Raw genomic sequence first — 19,047 nt, forward strand, 5'->3', positions numbered from 1 at the left:
GAAGTCTGAAATAACACCAAGCAGTGAAGAGCATACAGATCATCTGGCTCTCAGATACTGTTGATAAGAGTGTGCATTAGTATAACCACTCTGGCAAAGTAACTGGCACTATCTTGTCAAGGTAGACAATTCATATCATAAGTGTGATTCACATCACCTAGAAGCAGACTGCTATAGCATAGGGCAGTGCTTCTGAACCGGGTAATTCTGTCCTCTGAGGGACATGCTTTGATGTTGGGAGACATTTAGGCTTATCCTGCATCCTATAAGGCACAAGGCAGCCCTACACAGCAAAGACATATTCAGTCCAAAATGTTAACAGTACCAAGCCTGAGAAACCCTGGGGAAGCCAAAGCGTGTGCAGAGGATGCGAGTCTGAGAATATTCTCAGCAGTGCTGTTTGTAACTGACAAAAATGTAAACAACACAAATGCTCCCCAATGGGAAAAACAGTAAATATATTCTGGTACATTCCAAGCAGAGGAAACGGAAGATTTCTGCATCATGTGACAATGTGGATGAACACTGAAAGCATAATGTGGACTGAAGAAAACAACTGCCAGGAGACCCTACAATATGATAACACTTTTTATAAAGTTCAAAAGGCAAAATTACATGACATACTATTGTTTTATATATAATATATATGCATATCTGATAATAGTAAAAACAACAATAAACCCATAAGACAATGCTAATGGCTATTTAAAAGTGCTGGTTACCTAGGTCCAGAGATTTGAAAGTGGGACGTTCATAGTGAGTTAAGGGTAATGCCCTGGGTTTCTGGCTAGACTGTAGTCTCATGGATATTCTTTATATTAATAAGTAAATCTTACATAAAATAAACTAGAAGAGGGCCACACATGGACCAATGATGCCAATGTACCATGAACTAAGGATTATGATTAATTCAACTCTGAACAATTCAAATTTTTTAAACAGATTTTTTAGAGCTGTTTGATCTTCATAGCAAAATTAGGCAAAAGGTTCAGAGATTTCCCATGGTAAGTAACAATTCAAACATTTTTTAAAAGTAAAGAAGTATAACTACGGGGCAAAAGTTCTCTCTCCACTTACCCAACAATTATTTATTGAGCATTTATTATGTGCAAGATGCTGGGATATAGTGGTTAATAGAGGTTCTCACCCTAAAGTTTACAGGTCTGTGGGGGAGAAAGACATCAATTGCACCAGGAAGTATTCAAGTGAGAAAAACTTCTGCAGTGCTGTTGGCCAAGTAGGAAATGACCAGAAGACAAGATGGGACTTTGCACACGACCCTCTCCTGCTCCAACATGTATACACTAACCTTAGGGAGAAGTCCAACCTGCCTAGCAAATACCCCCATCATCTCATCAACTTCATCTCCCACTCTTCTTTCATCAACTTCCTCACCCTAGTTTTAATCAGTCTATTGAGCTGTCTACCCAACTCCATGGGCATTTCAGCTGGGAGTCCTTGAAGCAGCCATTCTCTCTGCCTGGAGTTACTCTTCCTGCTCCGTTTCTCTAGCAGACCCAGTCCACAAGGACAGTCAGTCTGAGTACTCACTGCCTGTGGGAGATCTTTGGCCCTGCCAACCTCACATGGTGCTCAGCATGGAGACACTTGCTGTGGATGGTCAACAGACAGAGTGGCCAGAACTGGGAGGTGACTTGGAGATCTCCCCCTATTGCAGATAAGAAAGTCGAGGCCCAGAGAGGGTGAGATCACATAACCTGCCAGGAGACACTTGCTGTGGATGGTCAACAGACAGAGTGGCCAGAACTGGGAGGTGACTTGGAGATCTCCCCCTATTGCAGATAAGAAAGTCAAGGTCCAGAGAGGGTGAGATCACACAACCTGCCAGGAGGAACTGCTGACGCCATGAACTCAAAGCAGAATCCAAATGGCTTTGGATGGCTCCTGCATCACTGCATGTTCCCACCTAAGCAATAGTGCCTTGGACGGGGCTTCTCGCTCCTCCTTGCACGGGGCTCAGACAAGACCATCTAGGACACAGCCACCAGAGTGAGGAACGGGAGACCTGCCCAGTGCCCCCGTCACCCTGGACCTGCCTGGTTGCCCTGAGCGGAAATCAGTGTCTTGACACAGGTGTGATCATTTGTGGCAACTCACTAGAAAGCTCTATATTAAGGTTTAGATAAGATGTAGACATTTTAAATGCCCCCATTTAGTTCTACAAAATACATATGACATAATTAGATGAAAGAGTATTTCATGGAAATAGTGTGTTACTGTGAATGTGATTATTGCCACTAATTTGTAAAATTAACAATGATTAAAATGGTAAATTTCATGTTATATATATATTTTTTACCACAATAAAAAATTAAACTTTATATTTTAAAAACAAACAGAAAAAGAAACAGTGTGTTAAATTTATGTCAGACAAAGTGCCCCCATGGGCTCCATCTGTATCCCTCAGCAAACACTTCAACCGGAGTTTGAACTTAACCTCCCAGTGACTCACACTTTCTATTCACTTCAAGGCTGTTTCTAGGCTACCAAGGCCCCGAGAAGAGATTTAGATTTTTCCAATTAGTGATCTTAATCAGTTAAGACATATCTCTGACCAACTGGAGCAGTGATTTCATTCAAAAACAGAGGTTTGTTATCCACCAAAAAAGAAGACACTTCCCTCAAAAGATTTTTTGCCAGCCAAAAGGATGAAAAGGCATCTAAGCTCCGCTGTTGCTCTGATGTTTCCATAGTGAGAACCCAAAGTTAGTCAGGAAAATATTTATTGTCCCTGTAACACTCAAAGTTTAGAAGGTGTATTAAACACAGGCCATGGATACTGAATATACCTAGTAACTGGCCAACCAACCAGAACCTTAATGCATAAGCCATTATTTTGCTATTTTGCTTTAAAATAAAATACTAATGGATCAAGTACATTATTTTTGCTGAAAACATGGAGAAGTTGAATATAATAGAATTCCAGTCTGCACAGCATAAATATCAGTAGAAAAAACACAATTAGTAGCCTAGTTGCAGGCTTATTTAGGAGTAAAACGAATCAATCCAGTGAAAACTACAGACTGTGGGGTGCCCCAATACTTTCTTTCGTGGGTACTTTGATTTCATGTTTTAGAAAAAGCTTTATTCCAAGCCAGAGATACTATCTAATTGCCTTAAATGTCTCTTAGAGGCCTGAGAGAGCAGAACAAAACTAGGATGAAGGTAGACTGGAATTCTCTGTGACCTTTTAGAAACAGCAAGGATGCCAAGCACAGGCTTGGCAGAGTGTTTCAGAGGTTTCAGAGTGATCGTTTCTTTGTGGTTGGAAATAAATGCCTCCTCCCTTTAAGGACTGGAAGAAGCATGAATCTTTCCTTCTTTCAGATTCTTTTCATGTATTCAGGTGTAAAGGTGTCTACCAGCTCTGACCCTTTGTCCATCACAGTGAGACTTCATTCCACCACTCGGAGAATCGGTGACGCCCTGACACAGACCAGCCTGGACCACAACGATGGCCCCAGTCCATTCTCATCAGGCTCAGAAAGCTTAACATTAATCGCCTTAGAAATCAGTGTTTTCTCAATGTGAATATGATGTTCCTGTGACCACTGTCAGCTCACTGAGCACGTGTGTGAGATAAAAATGACATTAGGCCAGGTCTCCCTTTATTTGGATCTCTCCTCCTCAGTTTCCAGAGTTCATTCCCAAGAAGCTCCTTGCAAAATGCTTCCCCAACATCATCTCTGCTCACTCCACACTCTCTTTTGCCATGCCAGATCTGCCCTCCTCAGCCTACATTTTCAGGATTTTATATTTCCCTGCTCATTCAAAAGACTTACTACCAGGCTCCCTCCATAGACTCCTGCCAGAGATACGCTCATTCCTCCTTCCACGACAGGATTTAATCAGCTCAGCTTAGTAATCATTAGAAAGCCCCTGCTCCATATCCCAAGGGATCCTGGAATTGTCAGGGATTTAAAAAGAGAAACGCTTGCTCTACAGAATGGCCCCTCCCACCCCCATACCTGTGTGAATGGCCAACAAAATCAGCTCTACCAGAAAGCGCTGTGAACAGTCAGGACATGGATAGGAATGTGTATACTATAGGAAATAGGGCACTTGCACAGATCAAGGGCAAGCCAGCTTGACATCAAAAGAAGAAAACTCTCAAAGCAAGTCAAAGACTTAACTAGAAACAAGAATCTTTCCTTTCCTTTGAGGTATGTTCACCATTCCCATAGCAAAGGGCTTGCCTGTTCCTGCAACACCACACCAAATAAGGCTACTCTGGCTTGAGAAGCATTCTCATTTGAAGACGACCAAGGTCAAGGTTCACTGACTCGGGAAGTAAGTCACCGTCTCAGTTTCAGACTTCCAGGAGATGACAACTCTACACTTTATCCTTTCACTTCTCTACTCATGTGGTTTGCTTTCCCTGGGTTACAGGGGGTGGGGGAGAGGGTCAAGGCCCAGGCTTCACCCCTCACCTGCATGTGTGTGAGTTTCAGTTCATGCCTATCCAACTGCCTACAGGAAGTTCTACTTGTGACCCAGACTTCTCAAACTGAAAATGCCCACAGCTTACTCGGTGGCCTCGAGCCATCCCATGACCCTAAGTTACTGGTTGTCTGGGGATCACCCCCAAACTCTTTCTTCTTCCCCACCATACAATCCACCCACCTTCCCACAAATGATATCCATCCTATACCTCATCCCCTTCTCCCTGTCGGGCCCCTCCACCTCTCTCCAGATTGAGGCCCAGGCCCCCCAGTTCCCTATTTGCTGTCGGCTCTCCTCCCATGTGGTCTCTGTGCTGTTCCCAGAGGGGTCTGGCTGAAACACTACCTTGATCTCACTTCTTCACTTAAAATCCAACAGTAGCTCTGTTCATTTTCACAGTTTTGCTGTTGTCTTCAGAATCTAGAAATCTAGAAAAATCTAGAAAAATCTAGAAATCAGAATCTAGAAAAACCCCCAAATTTAATGCAGCAAAGTCCAAACCCCGAAAGAAATATGCAATCTGGTCACAGTGAACCTTCTGAGAAACCGGAAGTGCTGTCACAGAAATCAGAAGGAAGCTTTGCAAAGCAACCACCCCCTCGTACCTTTTGCTTCTGTCCTTTCTTGGTGCAGGTTCTCTCAGTTCCAAGTTCATGGCCCTTTGCCTCCCACCCAGCCATGTTCCCTCCTTTGCTGAACACCCTTTGCCATTCATGGGAGGGGGGTTCATGTTTGGGAACGCATGTAAGAATTAAAGATTTTAAAATTAAAAAAAAAAAATACTCAAGAGACCACAAAGGGCTTCCTGGAGATTGAATGGTAACTTGGAATCACTGGCTATATTCTTATCACACCTACCTGTGGAGGTCACATCCCCTGCTGGTGAATCTCATTAGTGAATCATTACCATCAGATAAACCTACCCAAGTAGCTACTTGCTGCTCATGGTACCAGTGGTTGTTAATCTAGTTGTGAAATCCTCTAGCATGTTCAAGCCAGTTCACAGAATCTTCTGGTCCATTCCTACCCATACTTATTTAACAATTACCTTCTTTAATAGAACAATATCCGGGAAAGCTTCAGGGCATGTAGTGACTGGAATAACACTGGGCTAATCACACATTTGCACTGCCTCTCTTGACTCACCTGCCACTCTATTAAGGAGGGATCATCACCTTGAGTTTACTGTGGAGGAGACTGAGGCCAAGCCTGGGGAGGAAGCGGGAACTGTAGCCGAGAAGGTCATGTCTGTGCCCTCAATAACCTCAGTGGCTACTCCTATACTGCACTTGGCCAAACGCTCCCCAGAAGCCAGGACTGAGGTCATCAGAGTGATAAATTTTGTAGGTTAACACCAATTATGCAACACCTACTGTAACAGAGAACAAACCCGACAATGCATAGAATCTAGTCCTTTGGCACTAACCTTTGTGCTCAGTTGCCTGTGCTTAAGCATGCAGGCTCCACACCTTTTGTAAAAGATGTTGTCTATCGCCTGAAATATACAGGGTGGTCCATTCACAAAGCTTTGCCTCCCAGGCTTGGGAGGTTATATGTTAAAGGTATAACAATTTTCATCCACATAGACATAAAAAGTTGCAGAATAGAGAATAACATTTGTGTTGTTGGAGGTTTCCAGCAACATCATGACTAGACCTAGGTGGATAGCTATAAGAATAAAGGATTATCACATCCCCTCCATCTGGTCAGCACCAAGAAGGCGGCAACAACCAGCCTTCTTGTCATACCCTCTCCCCTTTTAGTAGAAAAGCAGCCTGAAATCTAACTCAGGTAAGAAGGCTCTTCAAGAAACCAGTCCACCATCTTCTCTGTCTGCTGGCCTTCCCAATAAAGTCACTATTCCCTACCCCAATACCCTGTCTCTCAATTTATTGGGCTATTGTGGCAAGCTTGGACTCTGTAACACTACTGGTTATGTAATAGGTTTTCCTGCTTGCGAATTGATTGTTCATTGCCAACTACTTCAAAGAAAGCCAGAACTATTGCTGCTGCAGACCCTGCAGCTAACAAGGGCGTGGAATCTATAAGCCCTGGCAGTGAAACCCCGTGCACAAGGCATGAGACTGACTGGAGACCACAGCGCTGCCTTGGAACTCGGCATCCAAACATGCCTCCTCCCTGTCAAAACGCAGGAAGGTCGCTTCACCACCCTGCACCATTTCATAGTTAGGCTCTCCCATCTGTCCACTGGTTCCTGTGACTGGTGGAAAGGTGTCCACACTCTTTTCTACTCCCACAGGAAAATAGAAAGCCATACCCTGTCTGAATACCTCCCTCCAGCCCCAACCCTGGAGTCTCAGCCTCAAGGCTTGGCTCCCTTCTTCCCACCACCCACTGGGCCACTAAATGGTATACATCAAGTATGATCCCCCCAAACGTGAGGACAGCTAAGCCTCCAATAATTGACAGTTAACGGTGGCTTCCTGTTAACCATGAACTTTTGCTCTCTATACCTTCCTTCCTGCTCCCCTCACCAAGATTATCACTCGCTAGCTATGATTAACTGAGAAGGCTGTTCCGGTGTTGGCAGATATTATTCTGAACACTTTCAGAACTCCTCATTAGGAACTGTCTCCAGTGCCAATTTATGAGAAAAACAAGCAAACCACTATGATTATCTCAGGATCAGACTCTAACAGTGACTATAAGCAACACAGCTTAGTAGCATGACCAAGTTCCAGGGAACATTTGTTCTGAAAGATTTTTTGCTTTCTCTAATTAATCCTCAAAAGAGAAAAAAGCTTGTCACCACAGAACACATTCTATAGGTTCAGAGACTGGTTTCAGGGATGCAGATTGAGTGCAGGCTCTGGACTACTAAAATCTGGTTTAGGTTCAAACTCAGCTATGCCACTTACCACCTGTGAGATCTGGGGCAAGTTCTTTAGCCACTCTGTGCTTCAGTCTCCTCATCTGTAAAATGGGGAAGGTACTACCACCTTCATGGAATTTACAACAGACGGCAGTTTGAAGATGACTGCCTCTCGGCACCACTGGAACTGATCCCAGTCTTCCTCCCCAAGCAGCCCGACTTTCCTGGAGTCATCACCGCACGTCCCCTCCCTACTGGCTCTGTATGTCCCCTCGCCTGACACATCTCTGCTTTCTCCAACCCCCTCAATAATCCAGTGACAACTCATGAGCGGCCATCAGCAAACAGCCTCCACATCTTCATGGAATATTCCTAGCTATGACCCTGGACCAGAGGACGCTGTTTCCTAACAGTCCTCTCATAGGCCATGATGGGATCTTCTGTCTTAGCCATATACTCCTCTCTGTCATCTCTGCCATTCCCCCTCAACTTCCCTCAAGAAACCCAGCCCATTAGAAAGGGAGTGGGCAAGCCTATGAGTCAAATGTGGCCCACCACCTGGTTTGGTACAGTCTGTCAGAATGATTTTCATTTTTTTTAATGGTTGGGGGAAGAAAATCTAACTATTTTATAACATGTAAAACTCAAATCTCAGTGTCCATAAATAAAGCCTCACTGGAAGGCAGCCATGCTCACTTGCTTACCTGCTGTCTTTGAGAATTTAATTGAGTAGTTGCAACAAAGACTGTCTGGCCCGCAAAACTTAACATATTTATTATCTGGCCCTTGACAGAGAATTTTTCCAACACTTGACTTTGAGGCACATGGGAGTCGTCTGCACCAAGCTGCTGCCAGCATCCACTGCCCGCCAGGTCACTCGTCCATGTGTGTTCAAATACACATGCGACTGAAAGCTGGAAGGCGCAGCTGCGAACAGCAGTGACTAAATGAAGCTCAAAATTACCTCCACGGGTTGGAATGTTGTGTGGAAGTCAACAGGATGAAATTTCAAGTTTACATGTGAAGTCCCAGGCCATGTTCAGTGTCAGAAAGGTGGTCGTACAGAACAGGAAGGGGACCTCACGCATGCTGACAGCAGTGAGAGCCGGGATGGGTAAATGGGGAGACTTTGCAGGGGAATTTTATCCATACAGTGAAATTCTAAGCAATAATAAAGCCACCACATTATGGAGCACATTTAGTCCAGGGGACTTTCCTAAGGAGCTGAGAAGTTCAAGGACAAAAATGGAGTGCCTCCGGGAGGAGAATGTCTGAGGCCGAGGGCCTAGAACAGGCTTCTGCTGTGGGCTAGACAACCTTGAAGACTTTTTAGTCCTAACATTAACTACAATTACAATTTAAATCAGAGACACTGGTTGTTTCGATGATTAGATGTTAAAAATAATCTTGGTAAACAAAAAAAATGAAAGCACCAACATTTTTTTTTTCTTCCCAATCAAATCTGTAAATTTAATTGCAAAGGTGAAACTATGGCACACATGATCACAGAAAGTACTTTTAGATGGCAGATGAACAATAAACACATACCTTATTTGGTGAGTGCTCACTGTGGAGTTCTATTTCTTCAGAAACCAAAGCAATGTGAGTTTCAAGCCTTATTAGGCCTTAGTAAAACTCATAGCCTAGCAGGCCTAGGTCTATAAGAAGACTCTGGGATTCTCTCCTGTTCGATTCTGAGTTTTCATATGAACCTGAATAAAAATACCCCTGCATGGTATGTAAATCAAATTCCTTCTCTAAAAAAGCCCAGAAGTACAATTTCACTCAATGATTATGTTAAGGAGTCGTAGGTGGGAAGTGATTCTATATGACTGGGACATTGACAGGCAAAGGCCAAAGGCCAAAGGCTTAGATTTAACCTGAGGCTCAACTCCCCGGTTCTAAGATTCGTCCCAAGGCACCAAGCCCCCAACTGCTTTCTCATTTGTAATGTGAGGATAATGATGCTTGTCCCGGCTGGACCTTAGAGAGGATTAACAGGAGAATTTGATTCAAGCTACATAAAAGAAGCATCTGAGTACAGAGTGCCAGATATGAACATATTTGAGGACAACATGAATCTCTAATCTGTAGCATAGTTCTGTCTTCTTTTCAAGAGTATTGGCATTATTTGGGGCACAGAGTTAGACAATTCAGTCTACAGTTCTTCATGTGTGATACCTGCAGGCATGTTGCTATAAGTTAGCAGTAAGCAGGGCCAGAATGATCACACAGGTGAACAGTAGTGTAGGTCAGGTGTGGGTCTGTGTCTTTCAAGGCCTACGGGCAATCGAGCACAACGAACTTCTAGATTCTAAGGTGACGTGTGAGGCACGGATGCTGAGCAGGTGGCTAAGCTACGCATATGCAGGGACTGTTTCCCGATTTGCTTCTCGTCACCCTCTCCCTCTCTCCTGCTCCCATCTCTGCCAAAATCATGCTGTGATTTTGTGGCCACGGGGCAAAATCCCTCCAACAGACTTCAAGGATGAAGCCACTTCATCATCATCTATCTTAAAACCATGATCTTTCTTTATAAGCTGGAAAGTGGATTTTTCTTAAGCGAATGCTATGAAGCTTACATTCATCATTTCATTAAGAGGAAACATCAGTCCTATTTGAAAACACTGAGGTGGGAGCACTCAGAAAGTGTCCTATTCCAGATCCCACCAAGGCCAGAGCCTCAAAACTGTGGACTGTGTCCAAGTGGTCCACCCCCACCGTCATTGCCTTTGCCAATGTATCACAAGACGTGGTCACCTGAGTCACAATGCAGAGATCTTTAAAAGTGTAACAACCTGGAGCAGATTCATATTGCTGTACGCCAAAACCAATACAATACTGTAAAGTAATTAACCTCCAACTAAAATAAATAAATTTATATAAAAAAAGTGCAACAATAAGAAAGATAACAGGAACAAACTTGACACAAGGCAGAGAGAGCACACGTATACCAACTGCCACCACCGAAGCCTCAGAACGCCCACCTTCAGCAGCTTTGGTGATCATAAATAGATTTTTCAGTCCACTTTGCCCAACTCTCTCCATGCTCATTTTTCTAGCTGGTAGAAACAGCACTACAGGGAGTCTCAGGACCCTGTGAGAATGGCCTGAGTTTCTCAAAGATCTTAGATCACAACATGCACTTTCACAGTAATGTTCTCAATTCTCATTCCGCTCAGAAGTTTCAATTTTCCTTTCACTGAAAGAGAGCTTGCTGCACACTGACTCTTAGAGACAGAAAAACCTGTAGACTATGTGGTGGAGAAGGGTGTCAACATGGACCATGCCTTGCACATCACTCTCAGATCGATGCCCTCCTTCTCCTTCTGCAATAGGAGGCACCCAATGGTGTGGGCTGGCTCATGTTCCAGGATCCCATGGGTACCAGACTGCTCCAGTCACTTCTTAGTAGAGGTGGGTATGGGAGTTCCCTTAGGGATGGAGAGGAAGGGACATATCTGAATCATTGTCTTAAGGTCATCCCGCCTATTCTGAGTTCAGTTCTTCACCATGCAGCCTCCTGAACTACATGTGGCTCCCAGGTAGATCCCCACAATGGGAGAAAATACTCCAGCCAAATGATGCAAGCAAGGTTTCCACTGGCAGCAGAAGAGGGGCGCTGGCAGTCGGTGTATCAGTCAGCCCCGGTGGAGCTGTCTGGCACAGACCGGCCCAGGGAGCCCCACCATCCTAGTGAACTGAGGGCTTCATCCAGTGAACTGAGGGCTTCCATTTGGGAAGATATAATTGGACTCAGACCCCAGAGCCACACAGCCATCCTTCAGCTACACCTCTGTTTTAGGGAACCACTTCTGAGCTCCTAGAGATCTTGTCAAACCTTGTCTTTTGGACATACATAATTTCTCATGGGATTGCCAATCTTTCTGTTTCTTTTTATGGTCTTTCTTCATTCTTACTTTCTCTCAGCCCTGATAGGAGTTCACAGAAATGGAGATCATACCTTTTCCATTGATATGTCTTCATGGTTGCAAATAGTCCTGGCCTATAGAACACACTTCAGAAAAATGTATGCTATATGATGGAATAAATGACAGCATTAGTATTTACTGAAATTATGTGAAAGTACGTATTTGTTCTACTTAACCTCAACTATGTACTGTCATGAGTACCTCAGACTCTAACCATCTCACATTGGTGTGGTGGCATACCATTTATTTCTAGACCAAAGTTTTGTATTTTGGATTCTTTTCTAGTTGATAAAGCATAGCTTTCTACACAGATATTAACTGAGATGCTAACAATATGAACAATATAAAAACACAAGGGGGTGAAGATGAGTTCAGGGAGTTGGATCAAGTCTGCGTGTGTCACCAGGGCCACCTTGCCTTGGGAAGTTGTGGGGTAACTGGGGGTGATGGCTTAAATGTAGAGAAGAGGCAGGGGACAGGAAAGGCTGGGATGGTCCAGGACACCCGTGGGATTGGGCCTCCTTTCCCCTTCTCCAAGGCTGGGTTAATGCTTACCTTTCCCGGAGATCTCGCACTTGACTGGGCTTGAAGTCAGGAGCCGACAGGGGGCAGGGGCTGGACGGGGGCGACAGGGGGCTCTTGATGTTCTGTACCGAGTGCCTGCGGCTCCGCCTGCGGTCCAGGCCCCGGGACTCACTGCCTGTGCCTCCGGAGCACACGCTGGCCCGCCTGCGGTCACGGCACCCGCTGGGGGGTGGCTCTGCTGTCTCATCCCCATCCTCCAGCCGGAGCGCCACCTGGAAAAGCAGAGAGTGCACAGAGCAAGGTCAGACCTTTCACAGTCCCACCCCAAAGGGCACCGAACTCCGTCCTTTCCCATCCTGCGGTGTGGGCTTCTCGTTGAAGTCATCACAACACATGCATCCCAAAGCGTAGCCTCCAAACCAGAAGATGCTCACCCCTGCATATCTTCCCAGATGGATCCGAGAATGTCAACTGATGTCACGAGAAGATCTGAGAACTATTTTGTAATTAGATGGGCTCTTCACCCCAGGACTGCCCTTTAGAGGCCACCTCACCTTCTTGTGTCCCCCCCGCCCCCGACTTGGGTGTTCTCTGGTCCAGGAGGCGGAGTGTCTCCTGAAACCCTGCCGCAGGAAGCCCTGGAGGTCCTGACCCCAAGCTCGCTTCCCAGGGAGGATGCTCAGAGAGGAGACAGGCAGGAACCACGAACTCCAGGTGAGACAAACAGCCTCACCTGCAGGTCATTTGAGAGGCCTGATCTGAGACCCCCACGCACAGGGGTGGGGAGGGCCCGCCGAAGCCTGCTCTCAGGTGGGCGTAGAGCCTGCTTGCACCTGTGATCACAAAAATATAGACCAGAAATAGGCTGGATCTCTAGCATTCAGGATTTTTAGAAAATTTCCTCTTAAAAGCACTCACACTTGGCCATTTTGGCTTTCACGTATGGGTAGGCCAAAAAGTGCGTTTGTATTTTTCCAAACGATCTTACAGAAAAGTCAGGATAAACTTTTTGGCCAAGCCAACAGAAACCGGAGACAACTGGCCCCACACCCCACGCCCCTGCCCTCTTCCCAGGGATCTTTTAGTCCTGCCCCTAGCTGGGTGAGGCCTGGTCAAAGAACCAGCTCTGCCGTCTGTTAATCTCCTCCATCTGGGATCCTACTCCATAGGCCTTCTCATATCAACACCCACAGTTTCTGTGCATACATCCTCCTTATAGGAGCTCACCCTTTCCAGCTGCGGACCATACCTATCTGTTTCTTCAGTTTCTTTAATTATGTGTGTGTCTCCCTTCTCCAAACCTACACAGTCGCAGGAGCTGTCATTGACTAGACCTTTGTGTGGCTGACAGACCAGGAATGACCTGAAGCAAGTTGCTTGCTCAAGAGTCTCTCACTCACCAAATGAGGCTAACAGGATTGCATTTGCAGGTTTGTGGTAAGAATAACATATAATGCATGTAAAGCAGCTGGGGTAGGGCCTACCCTGTGGCTTGGTACTCAGTGTGACAGTTCTTCCTCAGCCTGTGCCCTCAGCTGAAGGGGCCGAGTGCAAAGTGAAACTGTTAGTCGCTCAGTCACGTCCAACTCTTTGCCACCCCATGGACTGCAGCCCGCCAGGCTCCTCTGTCCATGGAAGTCTCCAGGCAAGAATACTGGAGTGGGTAGCCATTCCCTTCTCCAGGGGATCTTCCCAACCCAGGGCCTGGAACACCCACAGATTCTTACGTCACACAGAACTGCCCAGGCAGGCCACCTCACAGGCCCAGGTGGGCCGGGCCCAAGCAAGTCCAACAGTCTCTCTGACTTGGTGCCCAAAGACCCACATGGTCCCATGTCCCCAGAGGTGCATACTTTCCAGCCTTATGGGTGCTCCTGGTCACATTTCACAACCTGGTCCTGAAAAGTGAGAGAATGGAGAAGTAATATAAAGACCCAGATGGTTAACCATGCTATTGGTGTTGGCATCACCTGTCTACAGAAAACCTGGCTATTGCAAAGTCAGTGGCCTCCCATGTCCAAAGTGTTGATGCCAAATGTGTTCACACAGCATGGTGAGCTTGGCCGAGTCGAGGCCAGGCTGGCCCCTCCCATCCGGTTTACAAGGATGAATACCTGAGATGCACAGCCTGTTTCCCAGGAGTGAAGTCTCCCCAGATCTGTTCCATCTGCAGTTGCCTCCAGCTCTAGCTTTCAGGCAAGACTGATTTAGTGAAAACTCTTCCATCTACATGCCAGGTACATTCTATAACAAACTCCCAGATAGATGAAGACAATCTAATAATATTTTGACTGCTCTGTTCCCCTAGAATTTACTAGGCAGACATAATCTGGGGAGTTTGAGGTAAAAATGGATGAGTTCAGAAAATGCTATACTGTTGCAAAATTTCACTGGAAAGTCTGTTTCCTGGGGTAAGGGTGTTCTGCAGTGTAACTGCAAGAACTAGGAATGAAATTATGTATTTGATTAATCACTTTTATCACCTCAACTTTAACGTTGTAAATAGTATTCTCTGGGGAACGTTTAAGAATGATTATACACCTAGCCAAGCATAGTGTTTTAAAATATCACTAGCCAATTATTTTTTCATCTTTAGATATAAAAATTCTAGACCACTTGAACTCATTCTGACCTGAAATATTGATTCTGCTTCTAATTAAGCACATATTTGGAATGATAAGGTTAGGGGATAACGTAGAGTTCAGATATTTCTAATTCCTTGTCTAACCTCAGAGATGCAAAGATCAAATAGCATTCCACTCACAGGGCCTTTCAGAGAGGCACATGGCATGTGCACAAAGTGAAATCTACTTTAACTGTCTTTTGTCAAGGAAGATGAGACAACCATTGTTTAAATGAAAAGTACTGAAAAATTATCAAAGCAGCACCATAAAATGGAATTTAATGAGAGCTGCGTAAAATTCCAGTCCTAAACAAAGTATCCATCTTCTTAAACATAGAAAAGGATGCATGGGGGTAAGGGCAAGTGGGAATCAATCTCAGGAGATGCAACGGCAGCCTCGGGCTTGGCAGACAGGAAAGCTGTACCATGAGATTTGGGGCTGGTCTTCACTCCCGGTTTTGATTTTACAAAAAGCATCTTAGAATCACCAGTGTCCACTGATGACAGGGAAAGAGACCTGCTTTCACGTCCAGGGCCGTGGTAGCAGTTCCAGTTTCTTTAGATTCTAGGGAGCACTACAAATTACAGTTAAGACCAATAAATTTTGGAAGACTCCTAGAGAGAGAACAGCACTTACCAAAAGACTTATTCAGAACCTGTGGTGTCAGATCTAATTAACCACAAGTGTGGTGTCCTCCCCTGGACCCAAGATGAGATCAACCATGTCCTGAACAACTTCTAATCTCACCCAAGTGATGGGGTGTTTTGCTGCTGGGCCCCTCATCAGATACCTTCTGACTCTTTTAATCAAATGTAGAATGGTCTCTAAAACCCAGGTGAGGAATCCAGCACCGACTGCTTGCACACCCTACCCATCCTACCAAGAAAGAGAAGAGCAAACTAAGGCGGCATCTGGGACAACTTCTGCCTGTCTTTGAGGTCACTGACTGATCTAAACGTTCTTTTTTAAATTTAGTGGAAATTTCCAAACTTATGCAAAGTATGGAGAAGAGTACAAAGACTTTTGCGTCATCACCTATGATAGTTCAACAATTATCAACCCTGGCCAATCTTGTCTCATTTACTCCCTGTCCCTGACCCCACAGCCAGGTCTTGTGGAGATAAGTCCAAGGTCATATAATCTTATCCATTTATCAGTAAATATCCCTAGAATATAAGGATTTTTAAAAACCATAACCACCATACCACTGTCCTGCTTAAAATAATTTCTTAATATCATCAAACATCCAACAATCTGAACATTCTTAATGAAGGTCAAAAGCTATTAACAGTTCCTTGAGATTATTTTGTTATACTGCTACTAACCCCCATGACAGGCAACTATATTTACATAGCAGTTATAATCATTTTCCAAATTGCCCTCCCACACTTTCTTTTTAATGCACACCTATACATCTTGATTCAGCTTGTAGGTGAAACGGATGCCAGTGCTACTGCCATTTCAAGAAGGAACTATGCTGATAATTCTATTAGGTTGAACAGGTTGTGGCAGACGATTACAGCTCTGGGCTCCCAGGGGATCATGCCTCTCTGTTTACTTATCTTTGTGTAGTCCCCTCCTACACTGAGCCTACAATTTTCCACGTGACTTGTTTTGGCCAGTGTGACATCAGAAGACACAGACCCTTGAAAAGTGTTTGCACTTGAGACTTTCCCTTCTGAAACGTGGCTACCATGTGAAGAAGTATGTGCTAGCCTGCTGAAGATGCATGGCCCAGCCAACAGCCACCACTAAAGGCCAAACCAGGTGAATAAGGCCATCTTAAAGCATTCAGTCCCAGTTAAGTCATCAGATAACTGCAGCTCTATGAGAATCTCTCAGCTGAACCAGGCCGAAATTTCTGACCCCTAGAATGAGGAGCAAAACCTGCTGTTTTAAGACCACTCTTTTTGGCATATTTGTTATGCAGCAAGAGCTAACTAATACACATTTTAAAAATCAACTATGTGTGGAGAAAAGGGAACCCTCCTACACTGTTGGTGGGAATGCAAACTAGTACAACCACTATGGAAAACAGTGTGGAGATACCTTAAAAAATTGCAAATAGAACTGCCATATGACCCAGGAATCCCACTGCTGGGCATACACACCGAGGAAACCAGAATTGAAAGAGACACATGTACCCCAATGTTCATTGCAGCACTGTTTATAATAGCCAGGACATGGAAACAACCTAGATGTCCATCAGCAGATGAATGGATAAGAAAGCTGTTGTACATATACACAATGGAGTATTACTCAGCCATTAAAAAGAATACATTTGAATCAGTTCTGTTGAGATGGATGAAACTGGAGCCGATTATACAGAGTGAAGTAAGCCAGAAAGAAAAACACCAATACAGTATACTAACACATATATATGGAATTTAGAAAGATGGCAATGATGACCCTGTATGCAAGACAGCAAAAAAGACACAGATGTGCATAGCAGACTTTTGGACTCAGAGGGAGAGGGAGAGGGTGGGATGATTTGGGAGAATGGCATTGAAACATGTATACTATCATGTAAGAATCGAATCACCACTCTATGTCTGATGCAGGATACAGCATGCTTGGGGATGGTGCATGGGGATGACCCAGAGGGATGTTGTGGGGAGGGAGGTGGGAGGCGGGTTCATGTTTGGGATCACATGTACACCTGTGGTGGATTCATGTCAATGTATGGCAAAACCAATACAGTATTGTAAAGTGGAATAGAGTAAAAATAAAAATTAAAAAAAATCAACTATGACAAGGAAGGATTTGAAGAGACTGGACCTATTAATTATTCCTAACAGTAACAATCACTCCTCACCCTCAAAATCTTCAGCTCTAAGATGCCTTTCCCATTACTAGGACCACATTTTCAGCATCAAAAGTGAGAACACAATCTGAAAAAAAAAGATTTTTGATTTTGATTTGTGAAACTATGTATTTGAAAAAATCATTTGGAACCATAAAAATTCAAATGAATTTAATTAAACATGGATTAAATTACCTTTCTAAAATGGAATTAATTGCAATTGGGCCTATCCCCAGAAAGTCCAGGACATATGGTCACCAGACATCCTCCACTATTTAGAAGAATTCTAGAAGCCCAACAAGTTCTCTGCAACGGCTTGAAAACATTTATAATCTATTGTGAGGAAAATACTGGTACTGCTTATAGGCTCCTTACTGCCCCCACCTATAATGAACTTAGTTGTCCTATGGCACCAAACACTTTTAAAAGTGCATTAATTTTTAGATAGGAATAAAAATCCTAACTCTATCTGGTACCCCAAGCATTCAGTTGTCACCTTGAGTGATAACCCAAGGCATCTTCCCTTTAAGGTGGCTGATTTCTGATTAAATTACACCCTTCCTTCAGCCCAGAATCTATCAGTGATATTTAAGAGACCTTCACTAGAGTACTTAACTTCTACTCTGGGCAAGGGTACTGCTGAGCACAGAGGTTAGAAAAGAAAGACACGGATGACAGAGGCAAACAGATAGGCAAGTGCGTCCTGAGGACTGTTCAGTGTGAGGTGTGAACACAGGCAACCGCTCCCTCCTGGGTTATAAATAAAGTGCAGGCAACAAGCCCAGGGACTGCTATACCTTGCCAAGGAGGCCTTGCGGACAAGGGGACATCTGAGGTGACTCCTACAGGGGAAGGAGGAGTCCGCCAACCTGAGAACAGGAAGGAAGAACACTCCAGGCAAAGCAAGGAGAACGGAAGAAGGGAAGCTCCGTGGTGACCTGCCTTTCACGTTCAGGAAACAAGAGGAATTGAGTATGGCTGCAACTTCAGCAACATCTTCGGAACTGCTGGAGACAAGGCCACAGCAGCTCAAAGGCCACAGATGGTGTTGCCTCTTGAACTAACTCAAGGCATTCCAGCTTCACCCCACGGGCTGTGAAAAAGTTTTTAAGGTTTTTTTGTTCATTCATTCCTTCACTCTTGTTTATTTTCCGAAATGGAGGAATGGTGTAGTTAGCCCTGATATTAAGGAGGACCCCTTGTTTTCAGTTGCAGGGAGTTAGGAAGAGGGAATAAGCTGAGAAGCCGCCGGGATGCGGTCCTGCAGGTGCCATCCCCCCCAGGCCCTGCCCCTCATCACACCTCCTTTCACACCAGGCAGAGCTCCTCCACTGCTCCCCACTCCGTCACTGTCCTGTGTCAGGCCACCACCTCAGGCCGGTGGTGGTGGCCCATCCACCCAGCGTCTCGCCTCCAGCTCACCCCGTCTCGTTTCTTCACAGGCACGCCAGCAGCTTCGGGCCACCAGCTGACTTGGCCACTGCCTGCACCCCGTGAGGCTGTGCATCCCCTCAGGGCACTGGCCTTGTCTGTCTAATTTGCTGCTGAGCCCCATGGCCTAGAATAGTGCCGGGCACAAAACTGGTGCTTAGTGAAGCTCTGTTCAATGAACGGACTCACAGGTGAGCAAATGAATGAGAAGGCTATTGCAACAATCCAGGCAAGAGATAAAGAGGGCCTGAGCTAGGGGAATGGAGAAGAAACTGCGGTCTTCAGCCATCAGACCTCCAAGTATGAGGATGCGGGGAGAGAGAAGGAGGTCCAGGACAGCCCCAGGTTTGTAACCTGGGAGACTATTCTTTGCCGAGGTGCAGAAATGAACAGACTGTGCAGGAGTTTTGTTTTTGTCATGGGTTGGGGGCGGGG

At 45.1% G+C, this 19,047-nt stretch overlaps 1 protein-coding gene across 3 annotated transcripts in view; it reads right to left on the reverse strand.

The window, feature by feature from the left end:
* Positions 1-19,047, reverse strand: part of FHOD3 (formin homology 2 domain containing 3) — a 529,663-nt gene that overhangs the window by 147,828 nt on the left and 362,788 nt on the right. For all 3 annotated transcript variants that reach the window (XM_018039641.1, XM_018039640.1, XM_018039639.1), the window contains exon 10: positions 11,785-12,026. In XM_018039641.1, coding sequence (XP_017895130.1) covers positions 11,785-12,026 — 242 coding nt within the window. The remainder of the gene's footprint in view (positions 1-11,784; positions 12,027-19,047) is intronic.

Source organism: Capra hircus, chromosome 24, assembly GCF_001704415.2.
Source record: "Capra hircus breed San Clemente chromosome 24, ASM170441v1, whole genome shotgun sequence".
Classification (NCBI taxonomy): Eukaryota; Metazoa; Chordata; class Mammalia; order Artiodactyla; family Bovidae; genus Capra; species Capra hircus.